The sequence below is a fragment of the Oncorhynchus kisutch genome, unplaced genomic scaffold, assembly GCF_002021735.2.
Source record: "Oncorhynchus kisutch isolate 150728-3 unplaced genomic scaffold, Okis_V2 scaffold3979, whole genome shotgun sequence".
NCBI lineage: Eukaryota > Metazoa > Chordata > Actinopteri > Salmoniformes > Salmonidae > Oncorhynchus > Oncorhynchus kisutch.
In genome coordinates this window covers 84,458-103,921 of record NW_022265924.1, presented here as the reverse complement: position 1 = coordinate 103,921, position 19,464 = coordinate 84,458, and the positions used below count along the sequence as shown (strand labels likewise).

The following is a 19,464-nucleotide window of genomic DNA, read 5'->3' as shown; positions in this document are numbered from 1 at the left end:
TTCATTGTGGAATTTTTCTTCTTCTCCCATAAACAGAATAACAGAGGGCGTTCCATAACTTCCATTTCAAATGTCCACTTGTGCAGTGCTCCAGACCCAATAACTGAGTAGGTATAAAACCCTTCGCTTGATACAGTTTTCCTTCAAAGTAAAGTCGACATTATAGAATGCAGTTTAAACCACCTCCGACCGAATGTAACTTAGTGCGCTTTAGTGCTAGTGCGCCAACAGTCGTTTTCTAGTGTTGATACGCATCAGTTATAGCGGGTACTTTAATATGTTTTATTGAAAAAATGTGTTAGAAATATGTGTGAAGTTATAACAATGTGCGCGCGCATGCTGCTATTCACTCACGTGACTCAGCTGCCTCGCGCTCTCTCCACACACACATACACACACACACACACACACACACACGGACCTCCCCACCACTCATTCAGCAACAGCCTGCCTCACTGCTTGATAGTCAGCAGCGGCAGGTCACAGTGAAATAATTATATAAATATATATTTTAAAAATCAAGAGAAATGCCATTGCGGCGGATGTGTAAAATAGAAGTAGCCCAAAAACCCGCGACCAAAACATTTCCACCCGCGACATCGTACTCAAAGTAGCTACATTTCTGGTAACCCGCTGACATGGCAATCTTGCTTTTCGTAGCTCCGCTAGTCCGGATGGAACGCACCAACACAATCAAGGATTAGCTGTCGATTACCGATCAATCGAACTCAGAGCGGAAGTCGAAACTCAGAGCGGAAGTCGGAGAATGCACGATGACAAGAAGCTAGCTTGATATTAAAGAAACAAAAGCCCCCAAAATAGCTATCGCATAAGTGTTCCAACAGAACGATTAATGAACGTGTGTTTCTAGTAAATGTTTACATATTTGTTCATCCAAAAGAGGGGATTAGACATTTGAAGAAAAAAAAGGTAACCAGAAATAATCAAGATAGCTAAATTAGCTTAAATGCTAGCAAACCCCAAAACCTGTCTAACTAGCTAGGTTACTAGCTTTTATTTTGCATAGCAACTAGGAAGCTAATATACATCTTTCAGTTTTATTTTTGGTGTCACTCATAAGATGTGATATCACTTAGATGTACTGGCAGAAGTGTCAGACAACTTGCTAGTTTAGGTATCAGAGTAGCAACTTGACAAGTGTGATACCATTATTAGCTACGTAAACCTAGCTAGCTAACGGTATGTGAAATGTGTGAACATCATAAAAAGCTATATGGTATGTGGGCACCCTAACTAGGTCTAAACCAGTGACTTAAATACATAATTAGATTGCTCGTTGTTCAGCCCATATATACTGAGAAGTGTAACAACGTTGTGCATGTCTTTGAGGAGCTAATAATGCCGCTATATGTTGACTTAGAGGATGGACCCAACCCTAACATTGTGTTGCCTTGAGGTATATATTTTTTATCTTTCTGTAGCTAGCGTCTAACGTTGTAACGTTGTGGTGTGTCAGGATGGACCCAGCCTTGTTGAGAGAGCGGGAGCTCTTTAAGAAGAGGGCTCTCTCTCAGCCCACGGTTGAGAAGAGACCTGCAGCCTCCGAGTCAGGCGGTTCCAAGAAGAAGAAGTCCAAAGCTGACAAGGAGGCCTCCGGGTCCAAACATGGCGCAGGTAAGACCAGGGGTGTATTCATTACGCCGATCCTGTTGCAAAACATTTAGTCTGTTGCGAAAAGGTTTCCATTTACTCCAAATAGAAGACATTTTTCAAAGGAAAAATAGTTTTAAATTGGACAAATTAAGGTAGGATCGTTTGCCCAGTTTGCTTCCATTTAGTTCCGAAATGGTAAACTGTTACTGCAAGAATGAATACAACCCAGAAGGGCTCTACAACCTGGGGTGTATTCATTAGTGTAAAATATAGTAAAAGGTTTTGCAACAAATGAAAACAAGCACTTCTTATTGGACAGATTTAGGTGTGTCCCTTCCTCCCCCATTTCAGCCTTTTTGCATCCATCTGGTTCCTACTAGTGAGTACACACCTTTTATATTTGGGTCATGTTCATTCGGCACCAGATGGAACAAATCTGACTGAAACAGGGGAGGGATTACCTAAACTTAGCTGTAAAAATATTTTTTGCTACGGTGTGCCCCGATTTAATACGACCCTAGTCTTGAAATCTATTATACTGCTGGTTGTGTGTCACATCTGTAGCCTGGGTACCTGCTTGCTTCTACATTCTACAATGAGAATTATTTTCTACAAACAGGTTTTACGTTTTTTTTTTGGTTTGTCTTTTTCGTTGACCACAAACACTCGTTGTACATTTTTTTAATATCAACATCTGTCAGTACTTCTGAAATGAGACAGTTTGTTTTTCTTACATGATAATTGTTTATTCATCATCATCATCATCATCATCATTATTTTAGGCAAGTGAAATAATACCTTGTGTTCATTCGGCACCAGATGGAACAAATCTGACTGAAACAGGGGAGGGATTACCTAAACTTAGCTGTAAAAATATTTTTTGCTACGGTGTGCCCCGATTTAATACGACCCTAGTCTTGAAATCTATTATACTGCTGGTTGTGTGTCACATCTGTAGCCTGGGTACCTGCTTGCTTCTACATTCTACAATGAGAATTATTTTCTACAAACAGGTTTTACGTTTTTTTTGGTTTGTGTTTTTCGTTGACCACAAACACTCGTTGTACATTTTTTTAAATATCAACATCTGTCAGTACTTCTGAAATGAGACAGTTTGTTTTTCTTACATGATAATTGTTTATTCATCATCATCATCATCATCATCATCATCATCATCATCATCATCATCATTTTAGGCAAGTGAAATAATACCTTGTGCTCAATGCAAGTAGGTTATTTTATTTACATGTGTGTACAGGTGCCCCTCCCCCCTTCTAGAGAGAGTAGTATCATGGCCACTTGGCTGTGGTTTAAATATGTTGGTGAGTGGTGACATCATCACAGGCAACATGTTGATTACATCATTACGACACAGCAAGTTGTGAACAGTTTTTTGTCCAATGGATGAGGACTTCACGACAATGGCAGTCGAAGCATTAGGGAATTAAAACCATCTGTAAATTACATTAAAATGTGGGACGTCTTCTGTGGTAGCTGGGTCTTTTGTTGACATTTTAAAGTAAATGTTTAGTGATAACAGAATATTAACTTTAAAAGTTAGTTTAATTAACTCAATGTTTTTGATTAATCCCATACTCGTATTTGTGGTCAAATCATAAATTGGAGGGGGAAAAAAACACTTTAAAAAACCCCACCTCAAACTTGGATCTCAAACATATCATTTTAAAAATGCTTGTTATTTCCTCAAAGAGGATGAGGTCATCATCGTGAGCAGGATGAGATGGTCCAATCAGCGGTCTGCTCCATTCATATATTTAATAACCAGTACATGCCCACACCATTCCAACACACAAAAGCTGCTTTTTAACATAATTACTATTTTTGGGGGGGGAAGGAAAACTTTAATAGAAATCTGGAAACATTACGACAGTTAATTTAATATCTTGGTCATCTTGGTGCATCTTCTTGGTCATCTTGATCATCTTGGTCATCTTGGTGCATCTTGGTCATCTTGGTCATCTTGGTGCATCTTGGTCGTTGACTTTGGGGGACTTCCTTGCTCTGTAGGGTCCTAGAGGGTTGGCTGTCATTGTGGATCTCCTCTGTGTCTTTAGCTGTCTCGAATGGTTTGTCTTGTACTTACAATGTGGTGATGGATGAAGATGCTAAACAGCCGTCAAATAATAGACTTGTTAAACTCTGGACTTGGCAAAGGAGAGCTCTTCTTCTCTCCTGCCTTCCCTGCTGACGTGCTTCGATTAGATTACACCACCGTTACACACACACACACACACACACACAATCTCACACACACACACACGGGAGCAGGGACACACACACACGGGAGCAGGGACACACACACACACACAATCTCACACATACGAAGGTGCAGTCTCACTGTTCTCAAAACTGTGAGCGCACAGTTAGTCTCGGGTTCAGATTCAGGGTCAACGATCATGACCTAACTTCCTGCTTGGCCCTGGTCACTGTGGCAACGACCCCTTTAATAACCCCCTTACACCACCTCGGTTTGTGACCCCGTGGGACTGTGGATCTTCTCCACCATGTTGTGGAAGGGACCTTCCTCCTCCATCAGGTCACGGTGGGTCTTCCCCTGCATGAGAAGGAAAACCATAGTTTAGGTGATTACAATGGGTTTAGGTTAGATCCAGGTTATTACAATGGGTTTAGGTTAGATCCAGGTTATTACAATGGGTTTAGGTTAGATCCAGGTTATTACAATGGGTTTAGGTTAGATCCAGGTGATTACAATGGGTTCAGGTTAGATCCCAGTGATTACAATGGGTTCAGGTTAGATCCAGGTTATATAATGGGTTTAGGTTAGATCCAGGTTATTACAATGGGTTTAGGTTAGATCCAGGTTATTACAATGGGTTTAGGTTAGATCCAGGTTATATCATGGGTTTAGGTTAGATCCAGGTTATTACAATGGGTTTAGGTTAGATCCGGGTGATTACAATGGGTTTAGGTTAGATCCAGGTGTTTACAATGGGTTTAGGTTAGATCCAGGTTATATTAACAGGCCTGGTCTAACCCTGGAACAGCAACAGTATAGTAACAGGCCTGGTCTAACCCTGGAACAGCTACAGTATAGTAACAGGCCTAGTCTCACCTTGACACAGCAGCCACAGTCCAGCAGCTCGTAGAGGAAGGCCAGAGCTGCCAGGGAGACTACTGTGATGATGAAGAGGAGGAGGATGACGAAGCACGCTATGTTCCAGCCGTCGTGGAACGGGTACACCTCCTGAACCTGCAGGGAGACCTGGGACAGCGGGGCGGCGTCAGGGAGCCACGGGAGAGAGGTGGTGTTGAGACGGTCCATGTTGTTTCACCTGGGAGAGAAATGATAGAGGAAGTCATGGTTGGTTTGTTCCTGGAGAGGTTTGAGAGTCCTGCTGGTGTTCAGGATGTTCTTCTGTCCTTCAGACCTGCTGTCTATGAAGACAGCCTTTATAGAGACTCAACTCAAGAGTTCTGGTGCTGTGACCTGGAGGGAGAGAGAGACAGAACCTCTAAACACAGAGTTCTGGTGCTGTGACCTGGAGGGAGAGAGACAGAACCTCTAAACACAGAGTTCTGGTACTGTGACCTGGAGGGAGAGAGAGACAGAACCTCTAACACAGAGTTCTGGTACTGTGACCTGGAGGGAGAGAGACAGAACCTCTATACACAGAGTTCTGGTACTGTGACCTGGAGGGAGAGAGTTCTGGTACTGTGACCTGGAGGGAGAGAGAGACAGAACCTCTATACACAGAGTTCTGGTACTGTGACCTGGAGGGAGAGAGTTCTGGTACTGTGACCTGGAGGGAGAGAGAGACAGAACCTCTAAATACAGAGTTCTGGTGCTGTGACCTGGAGGGAGAGAGAGACAGAACCTCTAAACACAGAGTTCTGGTACTGTGACCTGGAGGGAGAGAGTTCTGGTACTGTGACCTGGAGGGAGAGAGTTCTGGTACTGTGACCTGGAGGGAGGGAGAGACAGAACCTCTAAACACAGAGTTCTGGTACTGTGACCTGGAGGGAGGGAGAGACAGAACCTCTAAACACAGAGTTCTGGTACTGTGACCTGGAGGGAGAGAGAGACAGAACCTCTAAACACAGAGTTCTGGTACTGTGACCTGGAGGGAGGGAGAGACAGAACCTCTAAACACAGAGTTCTGGTACTGTGACCTGGAGGGAGAGAGACAGAACCTCTAAACACAGAGTTCTGGTACTGTGACCTGGAGGGAGAGAGAGACAGAACATCTAAACACAGAGTTCTGGTACTGTGACCTGGAGGGAGAGAGACAGAACCTCTAAACACAGAGTTCTGGTACTGTGACCTGGAGGGAGAGAGACAGAACCTCTAAACACAGAGTTCTGGTGCTGTGACCTGGAGGGAGAGAGACAGAACCTCTAAACACAGAGTTCTGGTACTGTGACCTGGAGGGAGAGAGAGACAGAACCTCTAAACACAGAGTTCTGGTGCTGTGACCTGGAGGGAGAGAGAGACAGAACCTCTAAACACAGAGTTCTGGTACTGTGACCTGGAGGGAGAGAGAGACAGAACCTCTAAACACAGAGTTCTGGTACTGTGACCTGGAGGGAGAGAGACAGAACCTCTAAACACAGAGTTCTGGTACTGTGACCTGGAGGGAGAGAGAGACAGAACCTCTAAACACAGAGTTCTGGTACTGTGACCTAGAGGGAGAGAGTTCTGGTACTGTGACCTGGAGGGAGAGAGACAGAACCTCTAAACACAGAGTTCTGGTACTGTGACCTGGAGGGAGAGAGAGACAGAACCTCTAAACACAGAGTTCTGGTACTGTGACCTGGAGGGAGAGAGAGACAGAACCTCTAAACACAGAGTTCTGGTACTGTGACCTAGAGGGAGAGAGTTCTGGTACTGTGACATGGAGGGAGAGAGACAGAACCTCTAAACACAGAGTTCTGGTACTGTGACCTGGAGGGAGAGAGAGACAGAACCTCTAAACACAGTAAACACTTACTCCATCGGGACACAACCTCCTGGGGTGCATAGCGCCTTCCTGCCTACACACACACACACACACACGCATGCCAGGACACATGAGACTGACCCAGTTTGGTTGAGTGAACCAGAGAGAGACTGAGGGGAAATGGGGCTTGTCCTGAGTACTGCTCTACAGACACTCCAACCCTGAAACATTGTTAGAGTGTAACCTGGTTTGATTAGTTGTCTGTCTGTCTGTCTGTCTGTCTGTCTGTCTGTCTGTCTGTCTGTCTGTCTGTCTGTCTGTCTGTCTGAACCTTCTCTAGTTCAGATAGAATGTGTGCATGAGTTTCACTGTTCTGTTCAGCATTCCACCTTTTGCTCGTCAAATATGTGTGTGACTGACTAGGCTATTGTTATCAGATGTGTGTGTGTGTGTTTAGCAGTGAGTCATTCCACCTCTCCTCTCCTGTGGTTGAGCCCACTGTCATCATCTGCTCTGAGTAGCTTTACTGATGACTGATGACTGACTCACAGTATGTTACATAGTGTTGTTAGTGTAACCTGATACAGGCCTGTCATTAGTCAGAGGACAGCATGTCTATTATATACAGTTCTATGTTGCATAGTGTTGTTAGTGTAACCTGATACAGGCCTGTCATTAGTCAGAGGACAGCATGTCTATTCTATACAGTTCTATGTTGCATAGTGTTGTTAGTGTAACCTGATACAGGCCTGTCATTAGTCAGAGGACAGCATGTCTATTATATACAGTTCTATGTTGCCTAGTGTTGTTAGTGTAACCTGATACAGGCCTGTCATTAGTCAGAGGACAGCATGTCTATTATATACAGTTCTATGTTACATAGTGTTGTTAGTGTAACCTGATACAGGCCTGTCATTAGTCAGAGGACAGCATGTCTATTATATACAGTTCTATGTTGCATAGTGTTGTTAGTGTAACCTGATACAGGCCTGTCATTAGTCAGAGGACAGCATGTCTATTCTATACAGTTCTATGTTGCATAGTGTTGTTAGTGTAACCTGATACAGGCCTGTCATTAGTCAGAGGACAGCATGTCTATTATATACAGTTCTATGTTGCCTAGTGTTGTTAGTGTAACCTGATACAGGCCTGTCATTAGTCAGAGGACAGCATGTCTATTATATACAGTTCTATGTTACATAGTGTTGTTAGTGTAACCTATACAGGCCTGTCATTAGTCAGAGGACAGCATGTCTATTCTATACAGTTCTATGTTGTTAGTGTATCCTGATACAGGCCTGTCATTAGTCAGAGGACAGCATGTCTATTATATACAGTTCTATGTTGCATAGTGTTAGCAGACCACAGTCATCTCCTGACTGTTAGTCTAGTTACCCTGAACACAATGGCTCGGTCTCTGATGAAGTCAATGGGATCATGTGTTTATTAGAATACCCATTAGATGTCGTCATCTAATGAGATGTGAAGTAGCCAATAGGCCTTCAACTTTAATCAGACCTTTCTAATGTTGCTATGGAAGTAGCCAATAGGCCTTCAACTTTAATCAGACCTTTCTAATGTTGCTATGGAAGTAGCCAATAGGCCTTCAACTTTAATCAGACCTTTCTAATGTTGCTATGGAAGTAGCCAATAGGCCTTCAACTTTAATCAGACCATTCTAATGTTGCTATGGAAGTAGCCAATAGGCCTTCAACTTTAATCAGACCTTTCTAATGTTGCTATGGAAGTAGCCAATAGGCCTTCAACTTTAATCAGACCTTTCTAATGTTGCTATGGAAGTAGCCAATAGGCCTTCAACTTTAATCAGACCTTTCTAATGTTGCTATGGAAGTAGCCAATAGGCCTTCAACTTTAATCAGACCTTTCTAATGTTGCTATGGAAGTAGCCAATAGGCCTTCAACTTTAATCAGACCTTTCTAATGTTGATATGGAAGTAGAGGCTATTGAATTGATAGTCCACATTAGTAACACTGTCATGGTAACTGAAGGTCTCTCTCTCTGGGGAAAATACTGTAATTCTACTGTGTGAAAGTGTTGTCTAATTGGGTTATTGGAGGTTCTGTTGGCTGATGTTGATGGAGGGAGAGAAGTGATGGAACAGGGATATCATTCTTTATCTATTATGAATGTAGACCGATACATCCTCCTCCTCTACCCACACCACACTACCATAGCCTAGTACCCCAGCACTACACCTCTCTCTGTTCCTCCTTATCGTTACCCTCTCCTCCCTCCATCCCTCTCCACCCCTACCCCCTCCTCTCTCTCCTCCCCCCCTCTCCACCCCTACCCCCTCCTGAGGCAGAGCAGTGCCTCCTGCCGTGTCTGTCTGCAGGGGCTCCCACTGCCCCACCCCCCTCCCTAATGTTTAGTCCCATCCTCCCTCTCCACCCCTACCCCCTCCACTCTCCCCCACCCCCCTCTGTCTGCAGGGGCTCCCACTGCCCCCCCACCCCCCTCCCTAATGTCTAGTCCCATCCTCCCTCTCCACCCCTACCCCCTCCACTCTCCCCCACCCCCCTCTGTCTGCAGGGGCTCCCACTGCCCCACCCCCCCCTCCCTAATGTCTAGTCCCATCCAGTCTGGAGGGGTGAATGCAGTCAAATCCACCCTAATTAAACCCTGTATGGAGTTTGTGTGTATGTGTCCTTACTGAAATCCTGACAGGAGAAGAAGCCTTGTCATTTCTATGCCCGTCTGAATCACAACAACCTCACTGCCTGCTTGGCACCCTATTCCCTGTGGAGTTTGACCCAGGAACCGTCCTCTAGAAGTCTAGTCTCTCTCTGTTCTGCTACAAAAACACTCATCCTTTAGTCTGACTGTCTATATTAACACTCATCCTTTAGTCTGACAGTCTATATTAACACTCATCCTTTAGTCTGACAGTATGTTATATAGACACTCATCCTTTAGTCTGACAGTATGTTATATAGACACTCATCCTTTAGTCTGACAGTCTATATTATTAACACTCATCCTTTAGTCTGACAGTCTGCTACAAAAACACTCATCCTTTAGTCTGACAGTCTGTTATATAGACACTCATCCTATAGTCTGACAGTCTATATTAACACTCATCCTATAGTCTGACAGTCTATATTAACACTCATCCTTTAGTCTGACAGTATGTTATATAGACACTCATCCTTTAGTCTGACAGTATGTTATATAGACACTCATCCTTTAGTCTGACTGTCTATATTAACACTCATCCTTTAGTCTGACTGTCTATATTAACACTCATCCTTTAGTCTGACTGTATGTTATATAGACACTCATCCTTTAGTCTGACAGTATGTTATATAGACACTCATCCTTTAGTCTGACAGTCTGCTACAAAGACACTCATCTTTTAGTCTGACAGTCTATATTAACACTCATCCTTTAGTCTGACTGTCTATATTAACACTCATCCTTTAGTCTGACTGTCTATATTAACACTCATCCTTTAGTCTGACAGTCTATATTAACACTCATCCTTTAGTCTGACTGTCTATATTAACACTCATCCTTTAGTCTGACTGTATGTTATATAGACACTCATCCTTTAGTCTGACAGTATGTTATATAGACACTCATCCTTTAGTCTGACTGTCTATATTAACACTCATCCTTTACTCTGACAGTCTGTTATATAGACACTCATCCTTTACTCTGACAGTCTGTTATATTAACACTCATCCTTTACTCTGACAGTCTGTTATATAGACACTCATCCTTTACTCTGACAGTCTGTTATATTAACACTCATCCTTTAGTCTGACTGTCTATATTAACACTCATCCTTTAGTCTGACAGTCTGCTACAAAAACACTCATCCTTTAGTCTGACAGTCTATATTAACACTCATCCTTTAGTCTGACTGTCTATATTAACACTCATCCTTTAGTCTGACAGTCTGCTACAAAAACACTCATCCTTTAGTCTGACAGTCTATATTAACACTCATCCTTTAGTCTGACTGTCTATATTAACACTCATCCTTTAGTCTGACTGTATGTTATATAGACACTCACCCTTTACTCTGACAGTCTGTTATATTAACACTCATCCTTTAGTCTGACTGTCTATATTAACACTCATCCTTTAGTCTGACTGTATGTTATATAGACACTCATCCTTTAGTCTGACAGTATGTTATATAGACACTCATCCTTTAGTCTGACAGTCTGCTACAAAAACACTCATCCTTTAGTCTGACAGTCTATATTAACACTCATCCTTTAGTCTGACTGTCTATATTAACACTCATCCTTTAGTCTGACTGTCTATATTAACACTCATCCTTTAGTCTGACTGTCTATATTAACACTCATCCTTTAGTCTGACTGTCTATATTAACACTCATCCTTTAGTCTGACTGTATGTTATATAGACACTCATCCTTTAGTCTGACAGTCTGCTACAAAAACACTCATCCTTTAGTCTGACAGTCTATATTAACACTCATCCTTTAGTCTGACTGTCTATATTAACACTCATCCTTTAGTCTGACTGTATGTTATATAGACACTCATCCTTTAGTCTGACTGTCTATATTAACACTCATCCTTTACTCTGACAGTCTGTTATATAGACACTCATCCTTTACTCTGACAGTCTGTTATATTAACACTCATCCTTTAGTCTGACTGTCTATATTAACACTCATCCTTTAGTCTGACTGTATGTTATATAGACACTCATCCTTTAGTCTGACAGTATGTTATATAGACACTCATCCTTTAGTCTGACTGTCTATATTAACACTCATCCTTTAGTCTGACTGTCTATATTAACACTCATCCTTTACTCTGACAGTCTGTTATATAGACACTCATCCTTTACTCTGACAGTCTGTTATATTAACACTCATCCTTTAGTCTGACTGTCTATATTAACACTCATCCTTTAGTCTGACAGTCTGCTACAAAAACACTCATCCTTTAGTCTGACAGTCTATATTAACACTCATCCTTTAGTCTGACAGTATGTTATATAGACACTCATCCTTTAGTCTGACTGTCTATATTAACACTCATCCTTTAGTCTGACTGTCTATATTAACACTCATCCTTTAGTCTGACTGTCTATATTAACACTCATCCTTTAGTCTGACCGAATGTTATATAGACACTCATCCTTTAGTCTGACAGTATGTTATATAGACACTCATCCTTTAGTCTGACTGTATATATTAACACTCATCCTTTACTCTGACAGTCTGTTATATAGACACTCATCCTTTACTCTGACAGTCTGTTATATTAACACTCATCCTTTAGTCTGACTGTCTATATTAACACTCATCCTTTACTCTGACAGTCTGCTACAAAAACACTCATCCTTTAGTCTGACAGTATGTTATATAGACACTCATCCTTTAGTCTGACAGTCTGTTATAAAAACACTCATCCATAACCCATAGGCTGGGCTCCTGTCTGTCTGTCTGTCTGCTCACAGCATAACCCATAGACTGGGCTCCCGTCTGTCTGCTCACAGCGTAACCCATAGACTGGGCTCCTGTCTGTCTGTCTGCTCACAGCATAACCCATAGACTGGGCTCCCGTCTGTCTGCCTGCTCACAGCGTAACCCATAGGCTGGGCTCCCGTCTGTCTGTCTGCTCACAGCGTAACCCATAGACTGGGCTCCTGTCTGTCTGTCTGTCTGCTCACAGCGTAACCCATAGACTGGGCTCCCGTCTGTCTGTCTGCTCACAGCGTAACCCATAGACTGGGCTCCTGTCTGTCTGTCTGCTCACAGCGTAACCCATAGACTGGGCTCCTGTCTGTCTGCTCACAGCGTAACCCATAGACTGGGCTCCCGTCTGTCTGTCCTCTGGTGTTGATAAACCTTTTACCGTTTATAATGTAGTGCTGTTACCCAGAATGCTGTAGGGATGGAAGGTAAACCCTCCTCTTATGAGAGCAATCACAGATACAAGGTAGGCTTCATAGGATGGATTAGGCTAGTAGACACACACACACACACACACACACTACACACACACACTACACACACACACTACACACACACACTACACACACACGCACTACACACACACACACACTACACACACACTACACACACACACTACACACACACACTACACACACACGCACTACACACACACACGCACTACACACACACACACACTACACACACACACACACTACACACTACACACACACACACTAACCGTCGATACATGGCTGTAGCAGGCAAGCATGCAAACAGACTGCAGATCTGCCAGTGTGTCCACACACACACACACACACACACACACACTAACCGTCGTTGTGCCAGAGAAATATGCAGACTCACCTGTGTAGCGTCTACTGTGGGGTGGATGCTTGTAAAGGATTCAGGCAAAAGATGCTCTTGCTCTCCCTTCCCCCACGTCTCTCTCTCTTCCTCTCTCCCTCTCTCTCTGTCCCTCTCTCTTCCTCTCCCTCTCTCTCTCTCTGTCTCTCTCTCTTCCTCTCTCCCTCTCTCTCCTCCCTGCCACTCCTTGCAGTTCTGCTCGTCTTCCCCACACAAGGCACAGCCTGTGCTCAGACCTTACCACTCTACCAATGGCTAAAGCTCACCATCGTTTCTCCCCTCTCTATTTGCCAAATCTTCTCTGATGAAATGAATGCCCCGCCTTCTCATTATAGCACCCAGCAGCAGCTCCCGCCCACGTGATGAATCATTTAGTGAGTCACACCAACAGGCCGCTCTGATTGGCTGGTCTCCAGAAACAGGATCTCACAGCTGAAGCCACTAGAGTAGGGCCTGAAATGGAAGCCTAGCTAAGTGCCCTTATACCCCCTAGCTAGTGCCCTTATACCCCCTAGCTAGTGCCCTTATACCCCCTAGCTAGTGCCCTTATACCCCCTAGCTAGTGCCATGATACCCCCTAGCTAGTGCCATGATACCCCCTAGCTAGTGCCCTGATACCGTCTAGCTAGTGCCCTGATACCCCCTAGCTAGTGCCCTGAAACCCCCTAGCTAGTGCCATGATACCCTCTAGCTAGTGCCCTTATACCCCCTAGCTAGTGCCCTGATACCCCCTAGCTAGTGCCATGATACCCCCTAGCTAGTTCCATGATACCCCCTAGCTAGTGCCATGATACCCCCTAGCTAGTGCCATGATACCCCCTAGCTAGTGCCATGATACCCCCTAGCTAGTGCCATGATACCCCCTAGCTAGTGCCATGATACACCCTAGCTAGTGCCCTGATACCCCCTAGCTAGTGCCCTGATACCCCCTAGCTAGTGCCCTGATACCCCCTAGCTAGTGCCCTGATACCCCCTAGCTAGTGCCATGATACCCTCTAGCTAGTGCCCTTATACCCCCTAGCTAGTGCCCTGATACCCCCTAGCTAGTGCCATGATACCCCCTAGCTAGTTCCATGATACCCCCTAGCTAGTGCCCTTATACCCCTTAGCTAGTGCCCTTATACCCCCTAGCTAGTGCCCTTATACCCCCTAGCTAGTGCCCTGATACCCCCTAGCTAGTGCCCTGATACCCCCTAGCTAGTGCCCTGATACCCCCTAGCTAGTGCCATGATACCCCCTAGCTAGTGCCATGATACCCCCTAGCTAGTGCCATGATACCCCCTAGCTAGTGCCATGATACCCCCTAGCTAGTGCCCTGATACCCCCTAGCTAGTGCCCTGATACCCCCTAGCTAGTGCCCTGATACCCCCTAGCTAGTGCCATGATACCCTCTAGCTAGTGCCCTTATACCCCCTAGCTAGTGCCCTGATACCCCCTAGCTAGTGCCATGATACCCCCTAGCTAGTTCCATGATACCCCCTAGCTAGTGCCCTTATACCCCTTAGCTAGTGCCCTTATACCCCCTAGCTAGTGCCCTTATACCCCCTAGCTAGTGCCCTGATACCCCCTAGCTAGTGCCCTGATACCCCCTAGCTAGTGCCCTGATACCCCCTAGCTAGTGCCATGATACCCCCTAGCTAGTGCCATGATACCCCCTAGCTAGTGCCATGATACCCCCTTGCTAGTGCCATGATACCCCCTAGCTAGTGCCCTGATACCCCCTAGCTAGTGCCCTGATACCCCCTAGCTAGTGCCCTGATACCCCCTAGCTAGTGCCCTGATACCCCCTAGCTAGTGCCCTGATACCCCTAGCTAGTGCCCTGATACCCCCTAGCTAGTGCCATGACCTACTAGTGCCATACCCCTAGCTAGTGCCATGATACCCCCTAGCTAGTGCCATGATACCCCCTAGCTAGTGCCATGATACCCCCTAGCTAGTGTCCTTATACCCCCTAGCTAGTGCCCTGATACCCCTACCTAGTGCCATGATACCCCCTAGCTAGTGCCATGATACCCCCTAGCTAGTGCCATGATACCCCCTTGCTAGTGCCATGATACCCCCTAGCTAGTGCCCTGATACCCCCTAGCTAGTGCCATGATACCCCCTAGCTAGTGCCATGATACCCCCCTAGCTAGTGCCATGATACCCCCTAGCTAGTGCCATGATACCCCCTAGCTAGTGCCCTGATACCCCCTAGCTAGTGCCCTGATACCCCCTAGCTAGTGCCCTGATACTCCCTAGCTAGTGCCCTGATACCCCCTAGCTAGTGCCATGATACCCCCTAGCTAGTGCCATGATACCCCCTAGCTAGTGCCATGATACCCACTAGCTAGTGCCATGATACCCCCTAGCTAGTGTCCTTATACCACCTAGCTAGTGCCATGATACCCCCTAGCTAGTGCCATGATACCCTCTAGCTAGTGCCATGATACCCCCTAGCTAGTGCCCTGATAACCCCTAGCTAGTGCCCTGATACCCCCTAGCTAGTGCCATGATACTCCCTAGCTAGTGCCCTGATACCCCCTAGCTAGTGCCCTGATACCCCCTAGCTAGTGCCCTGATACCCCCTAGCTAGTGCCATGATACCCCCTAGCTAGTGCCATGATACCCCCTAGCTAGTGCCCTGATACCCCTAGCTAGTGCCATGATACCCCCTAGCTAGTGTCATGATACCCCTAGCTAGTGTCATGATACCCCTAGCTAGTGCCCTGATACCCCCTAGCTAGTGCCCTGATACCCCCTAGCTAGTGCCCTGATACCCCCTAGCTAGTGCCCTGATACCCCCTAGCTAGTGCCCTGATACCCCCTAGCTAGTGCCCTGATACCCCCTAGCTAGTGCCCTGATACCCCCTAGCTAGTGCCCTGATACCCCCCTAGCTAGTGCCCTGATACCCCCTAGCTTCTGCCCTTATACTCCCTAGCTAGTGCCCTGATACTCCCTAGCTAGTGTCCTTATACCCCCTAGCTAGTGCCCTGATACCCCCTAGCTAGTGCCCTGATACCCCCTAGCTAGTGCCATGATACCCCCTAGCTAGTGCCCTGATACCCCCTAGCTAGTGCCCTGATACCCCCTAGCTAGTGCCCTGATACCCCTAGCTAGTGCCCTGATACCCCCTAGCTAGTGCCCTGATACCCCCTAGCTAGTGCCCTGATACCCCCTAGCTAGTGCCCTGATACCCCCTAGCTAGTGTCCTTATACCCCCTAGCTAGTGTCCTTATACCCCCTAGCTAGTGCCCTGATACCCCCTAGCTAGTGCCCTGATACTCCCTAGCTAGTGTCCTTATACTCCCTAGCTAGTGCCCTGATACCCCCTAGCTAGTGCCCTGATACCCCCTAGCTAGTGCCCTGATACCCCCTAGCTAGTGCCCTGATACCCCCTAGCTAGTGCCCTTATACCCCCTAGCTAGTGCCCTGATACCCCCTAGCTTGTGTCCTGATACCCCCTAGCTAGTGCCCTTATACCCCCTAGCTAGTGCCCTTATACCCCCTAGCTAGTGCCCTTATACCCCCTAGCTAGTGCCCTGATACCCCCTAGCTAGTGCCCTGATACCCCCTAGCTAGTGCCCTGATACCCCCTAGCTAGTGCCCTGATACTCCCTAGCTAGTGTCCTTATACCCCCTAGCTAGTGCCCTTATACCCCCTAGCTAGTGCCCTTATACCCCCTAGCTAGTGCCCTGATACTCCCTAGCTAGTGTCCTTATACCCCCTAGCTAGTGCCCTTATACCCCCTAGCTAGTGCCCTTATACCCCCTAGCTAGTACCCTGATACCCCCTAGCTAGTGCCCTGATACCCCCTAGCTAGTGCCCTGATACCCCCTAGCTAGTGCCATGATACCCCCTAGCTAGTGCCATGATACCCCCTAGCTAGTGCCATGATACCCCCTAGCTAGTGCCCTGATACCCCCTAGCTAGTGCCCTGATACCCCCTAGCTAGTGCCCTGATACCCCCTAGCTAGTGCCCTGATACTCCCTAGCTAGTGCCCTGATACCCCCTAGCTAGTGCCATGATACCCCCTAGCTAGTGCCATGATACCCCCTAGCTAGTGCCATGATACCCACTAGCTAGTGCCATGATACCCCCTAGCTAGTGTCCTTATACCACCTAGCTAGTGCCATGATACCCTCTAGCTAGTGCCATGATACCCCCTAGCTAGTGCCCTGATAACCCCTAGCTAGTGCCCTGATACCCCCTAGCTAGTGCCATGATACTCCCTAGCTAGTGCCCTGATACCCCCTAGCTAGTGCCCTGATACCCCCTAGCTAGTGCCCTGATACCCCCTAGCTAGTGCCATGATACCCCCTAGCTAGTGCCATGATACCCCCTAGCTAGTGCCCTGATACCCCCTAGCTAGTGCCATGATACCCCCTAACTAGTGTCATGATACCCCCTAGCTAGTGTCATGATACCCCCTAGCTAGTGCCCTGATACCCCCTAGCTAGTGCCATGATACCCCCTAGCTAGTGCCCTGATACCCCCTAGCTAATGCACTGATACCCCCTAGCTAGTGCCCTGATACCCCCTAGCTAGTGCCCTGATACCCCCTAGCTAGTGCCCTGATACCCCCTAGCTAGTGCACTGATACCCCCTAGCTAGTGCCCTGATACCCCCTAGCTAGTGCCCTGATACCCCCTAGCTAGTGCCCTGATACCCCCTAGCTAGTGCCCTGATACCCCCTAGCTAGTGCCCTGATACCCCTAGCTAGTGCCCTGATACCCCCTAGCTAGTGCCCTGATACCCCCTAGCTAGTGCCCTGATACCCCCTAGCTAGTGCCCTGATACCCCCTAGCTAGTGCCCTGATACCCCCTAGCTAGTGTCCTTATACCCCCTAGCTAGTGTCCTTATACCCCCTAGCTAGTGCCCTGATACCCCCTAGCTAGTGCCCTGATACTCCCTAGCTAGTGTCCTTATACCCCCTAGCTAGTGCCCTGATACCCCCTAGCTAGTGCCCTGATACCCCCTAGCTAGTGCCCTGATACCCCCTAGCTAGTGCCCTGATACCCCCTAGCTAGTGCCCTGATACCCCCTAGCTAGTGCCCTGATACCCCCTAGCTTGTGTCCTGATACCCCCTAGCTAGTGCCCTTATACCCCCTAGCTAGTGCCCTTATACCCCCTAGCTAGTGCCCTTATACCCCCTAGCTAGTGCCCTGATACCCCCTAGCTAGTGCCCTGATACCCCCTAGCTAGTGCCCTGATACTCCCTAGCTAGTGTCCTTATACCCCCTAGCTAGTGCCCTTATACCCCCTAGCTAGTGCCCTTATACCCCCTAGCTAGTGCCCTGATACTCCCTAGCTAGTGTCCTTATACCCCCTAGCTAGTGCCCTTATACCCCCTAGCTAGTGCCCTTATACCCCCTAGCTAGTGCCCTGATACCCCCTAGCTAGTGCCCTGATACCCCCTAGCTAGTGCCCTGATACTCCCTAGCTAGTGCCCTGATACTCCCTAGCTAGTGTCCTTATACCCCCTAGCTAGTGCCCTTATACCCCCTAGCTAGTGCCCTGATACCCCCTAGCTAGTGCCCTGATACCCCCTAGCTAGTGCCCTGATACTCCCTAGCTAGTGCCCTGATACTCCCTAGCTAGTGCCCTTATACCCCCTAGCTAGTGCCCTTATACCCCCTAGCTAGTGCCCTGATACCCCCTAGCTAGTGCCCTGATACCCCCTAGCTAGTGCCCTGATACCCCCTAGCTAGTGCCCTGATACCCCCTAGCTAGTGCCCTGATAACCATATCAGACACAGAGGGAAGGGCACTTCCTAATGCTTCTACTACAGCTTTTATTTATTTTTTAAATCGTTTTTTAAATCTTCCACAAAAACAATATAATCACAACGTTATTGAATTAGTACAATGTGATATTGACAGGACCTATATGAGTCTCTATTGAATAACTGATATTGACAGGACCTATATGAGTCTCTATTGAATAACTGATATTGACAGGACCTATATGAGTCTCTATTGAATAACTGATATTGACAGGACCTATATGAGTCTCTATTGAATAACTGATATTGACAGGACTCATCTTAGTGTGGCACAAGAGCAGGACAACATGTCTAGATTCTGATCCTGGTGTTTATTTGAGCTGGACAACATGTCTAGATTCTGATCCTGGTCTGTATTTGAGCTGGACAACATGTCTAGATTCTGATCCTGGTCTTTATCTGAGCAGGACAACATGTCTAGATTCTGATCCTGGTCTTTATCTGAGCAGGACAACATGTCTAGATTCTGATCCTGGTCTTTATCTGAGCAGGACAACATGTCTAGATTCTGATCCTGGTCTTTATCTGAGCAGGACAACATGTCTAGATTCTGATCCTGGTCTTTATCTGAGCTGGACAACATGTCTAGATTCTGATCCTGGTCTTTATCTGAGCAGGACAACATGTCTAGATTCTGATCCTGGTCTTTATCTGAGCAGGACAACATGTCTAGATTCTGATCCTGGTCTGTATCTGAGCAGGACAACATGTCTAGATTCTGATCCTGGTCTTTATCTGAGCAGGACAACATGTCTAGATTCTGATCCTGGTCTTTATCTGAGCAGGACAACATGCTAGATTCTGATCCTGGTCTTTATCTGAGCAGGACAA

At 46.5% G+C, this 19,464-nt stretch overlaps 2 protein-coding genes across 4 annotated transcripts in view; one reads left to right on the top strand and one right to left on the bottom strand.

Moving 5' to 3' along the window:
- Positions 1–19,464, top strand: part of gtf2e2 (general transcription factor IIE, polypeptide 2, beta) — a 30,821-nt gene that overhangs the window by 2,029 nt on the left and 9,328 nt on the right. For 2 of the 3 annotated variants that reach the window (XM_031821475.1, XM_031821474.1), the window contains exon 2: positions 1,478–1,635. In XM_031821475.1, the coding sequence (XP_031677335.1) occupies positions 1,479–1,635 (157 nt within the window). In that variant the 5' untranslated portion in view covers position 1,478. Of the gene's footprint in view, positions 1–442; positions 931–1,477; positions 1,636–19,464 lie in introns of those variants that run through there. The other variant, XM_031821473.1, reaches the window with a different exon arrangement.
- Positions 2,335–13,137, bottom strand: smim18 (small integral membrane protein 18). The gene is made up of 3 exons (XM_031821476.1): positions 12,863–13,137; positions 4,709–4,928; positions 2,335–4,189 (listed from the first exon to the last, which is right to left on the bottom strand). Exons 2-3 carry the CDS (start codon positions 4,916–4,918, stop codon positions 4,091–4,093), a joined length of 309 nt encoding a protein of 102 aa, XP_031677336.1. The 5' UTR covers positions 4,919–4,928; positions 12,863–13,137; the 3' UTR covers positions 2,335–4,090.

Bases quoted from the DNA above. Each gene is read 5' to 3' on its own strand.
- smim18 (XM_031821476.1), bottom strand. From the start codon at position 4,918: ATGGACCGTCTCAACACCACCTCTCTCCCGTGGCTCCCTGACGCCGCC. The intron at 4,190-4,708 runs GTGAGACTAGGC...CTTCTCATGCAG, and splicing joins ACTGTGGCTGCTGTGTCAAG to GGGAAGACCCACCGTGACCT.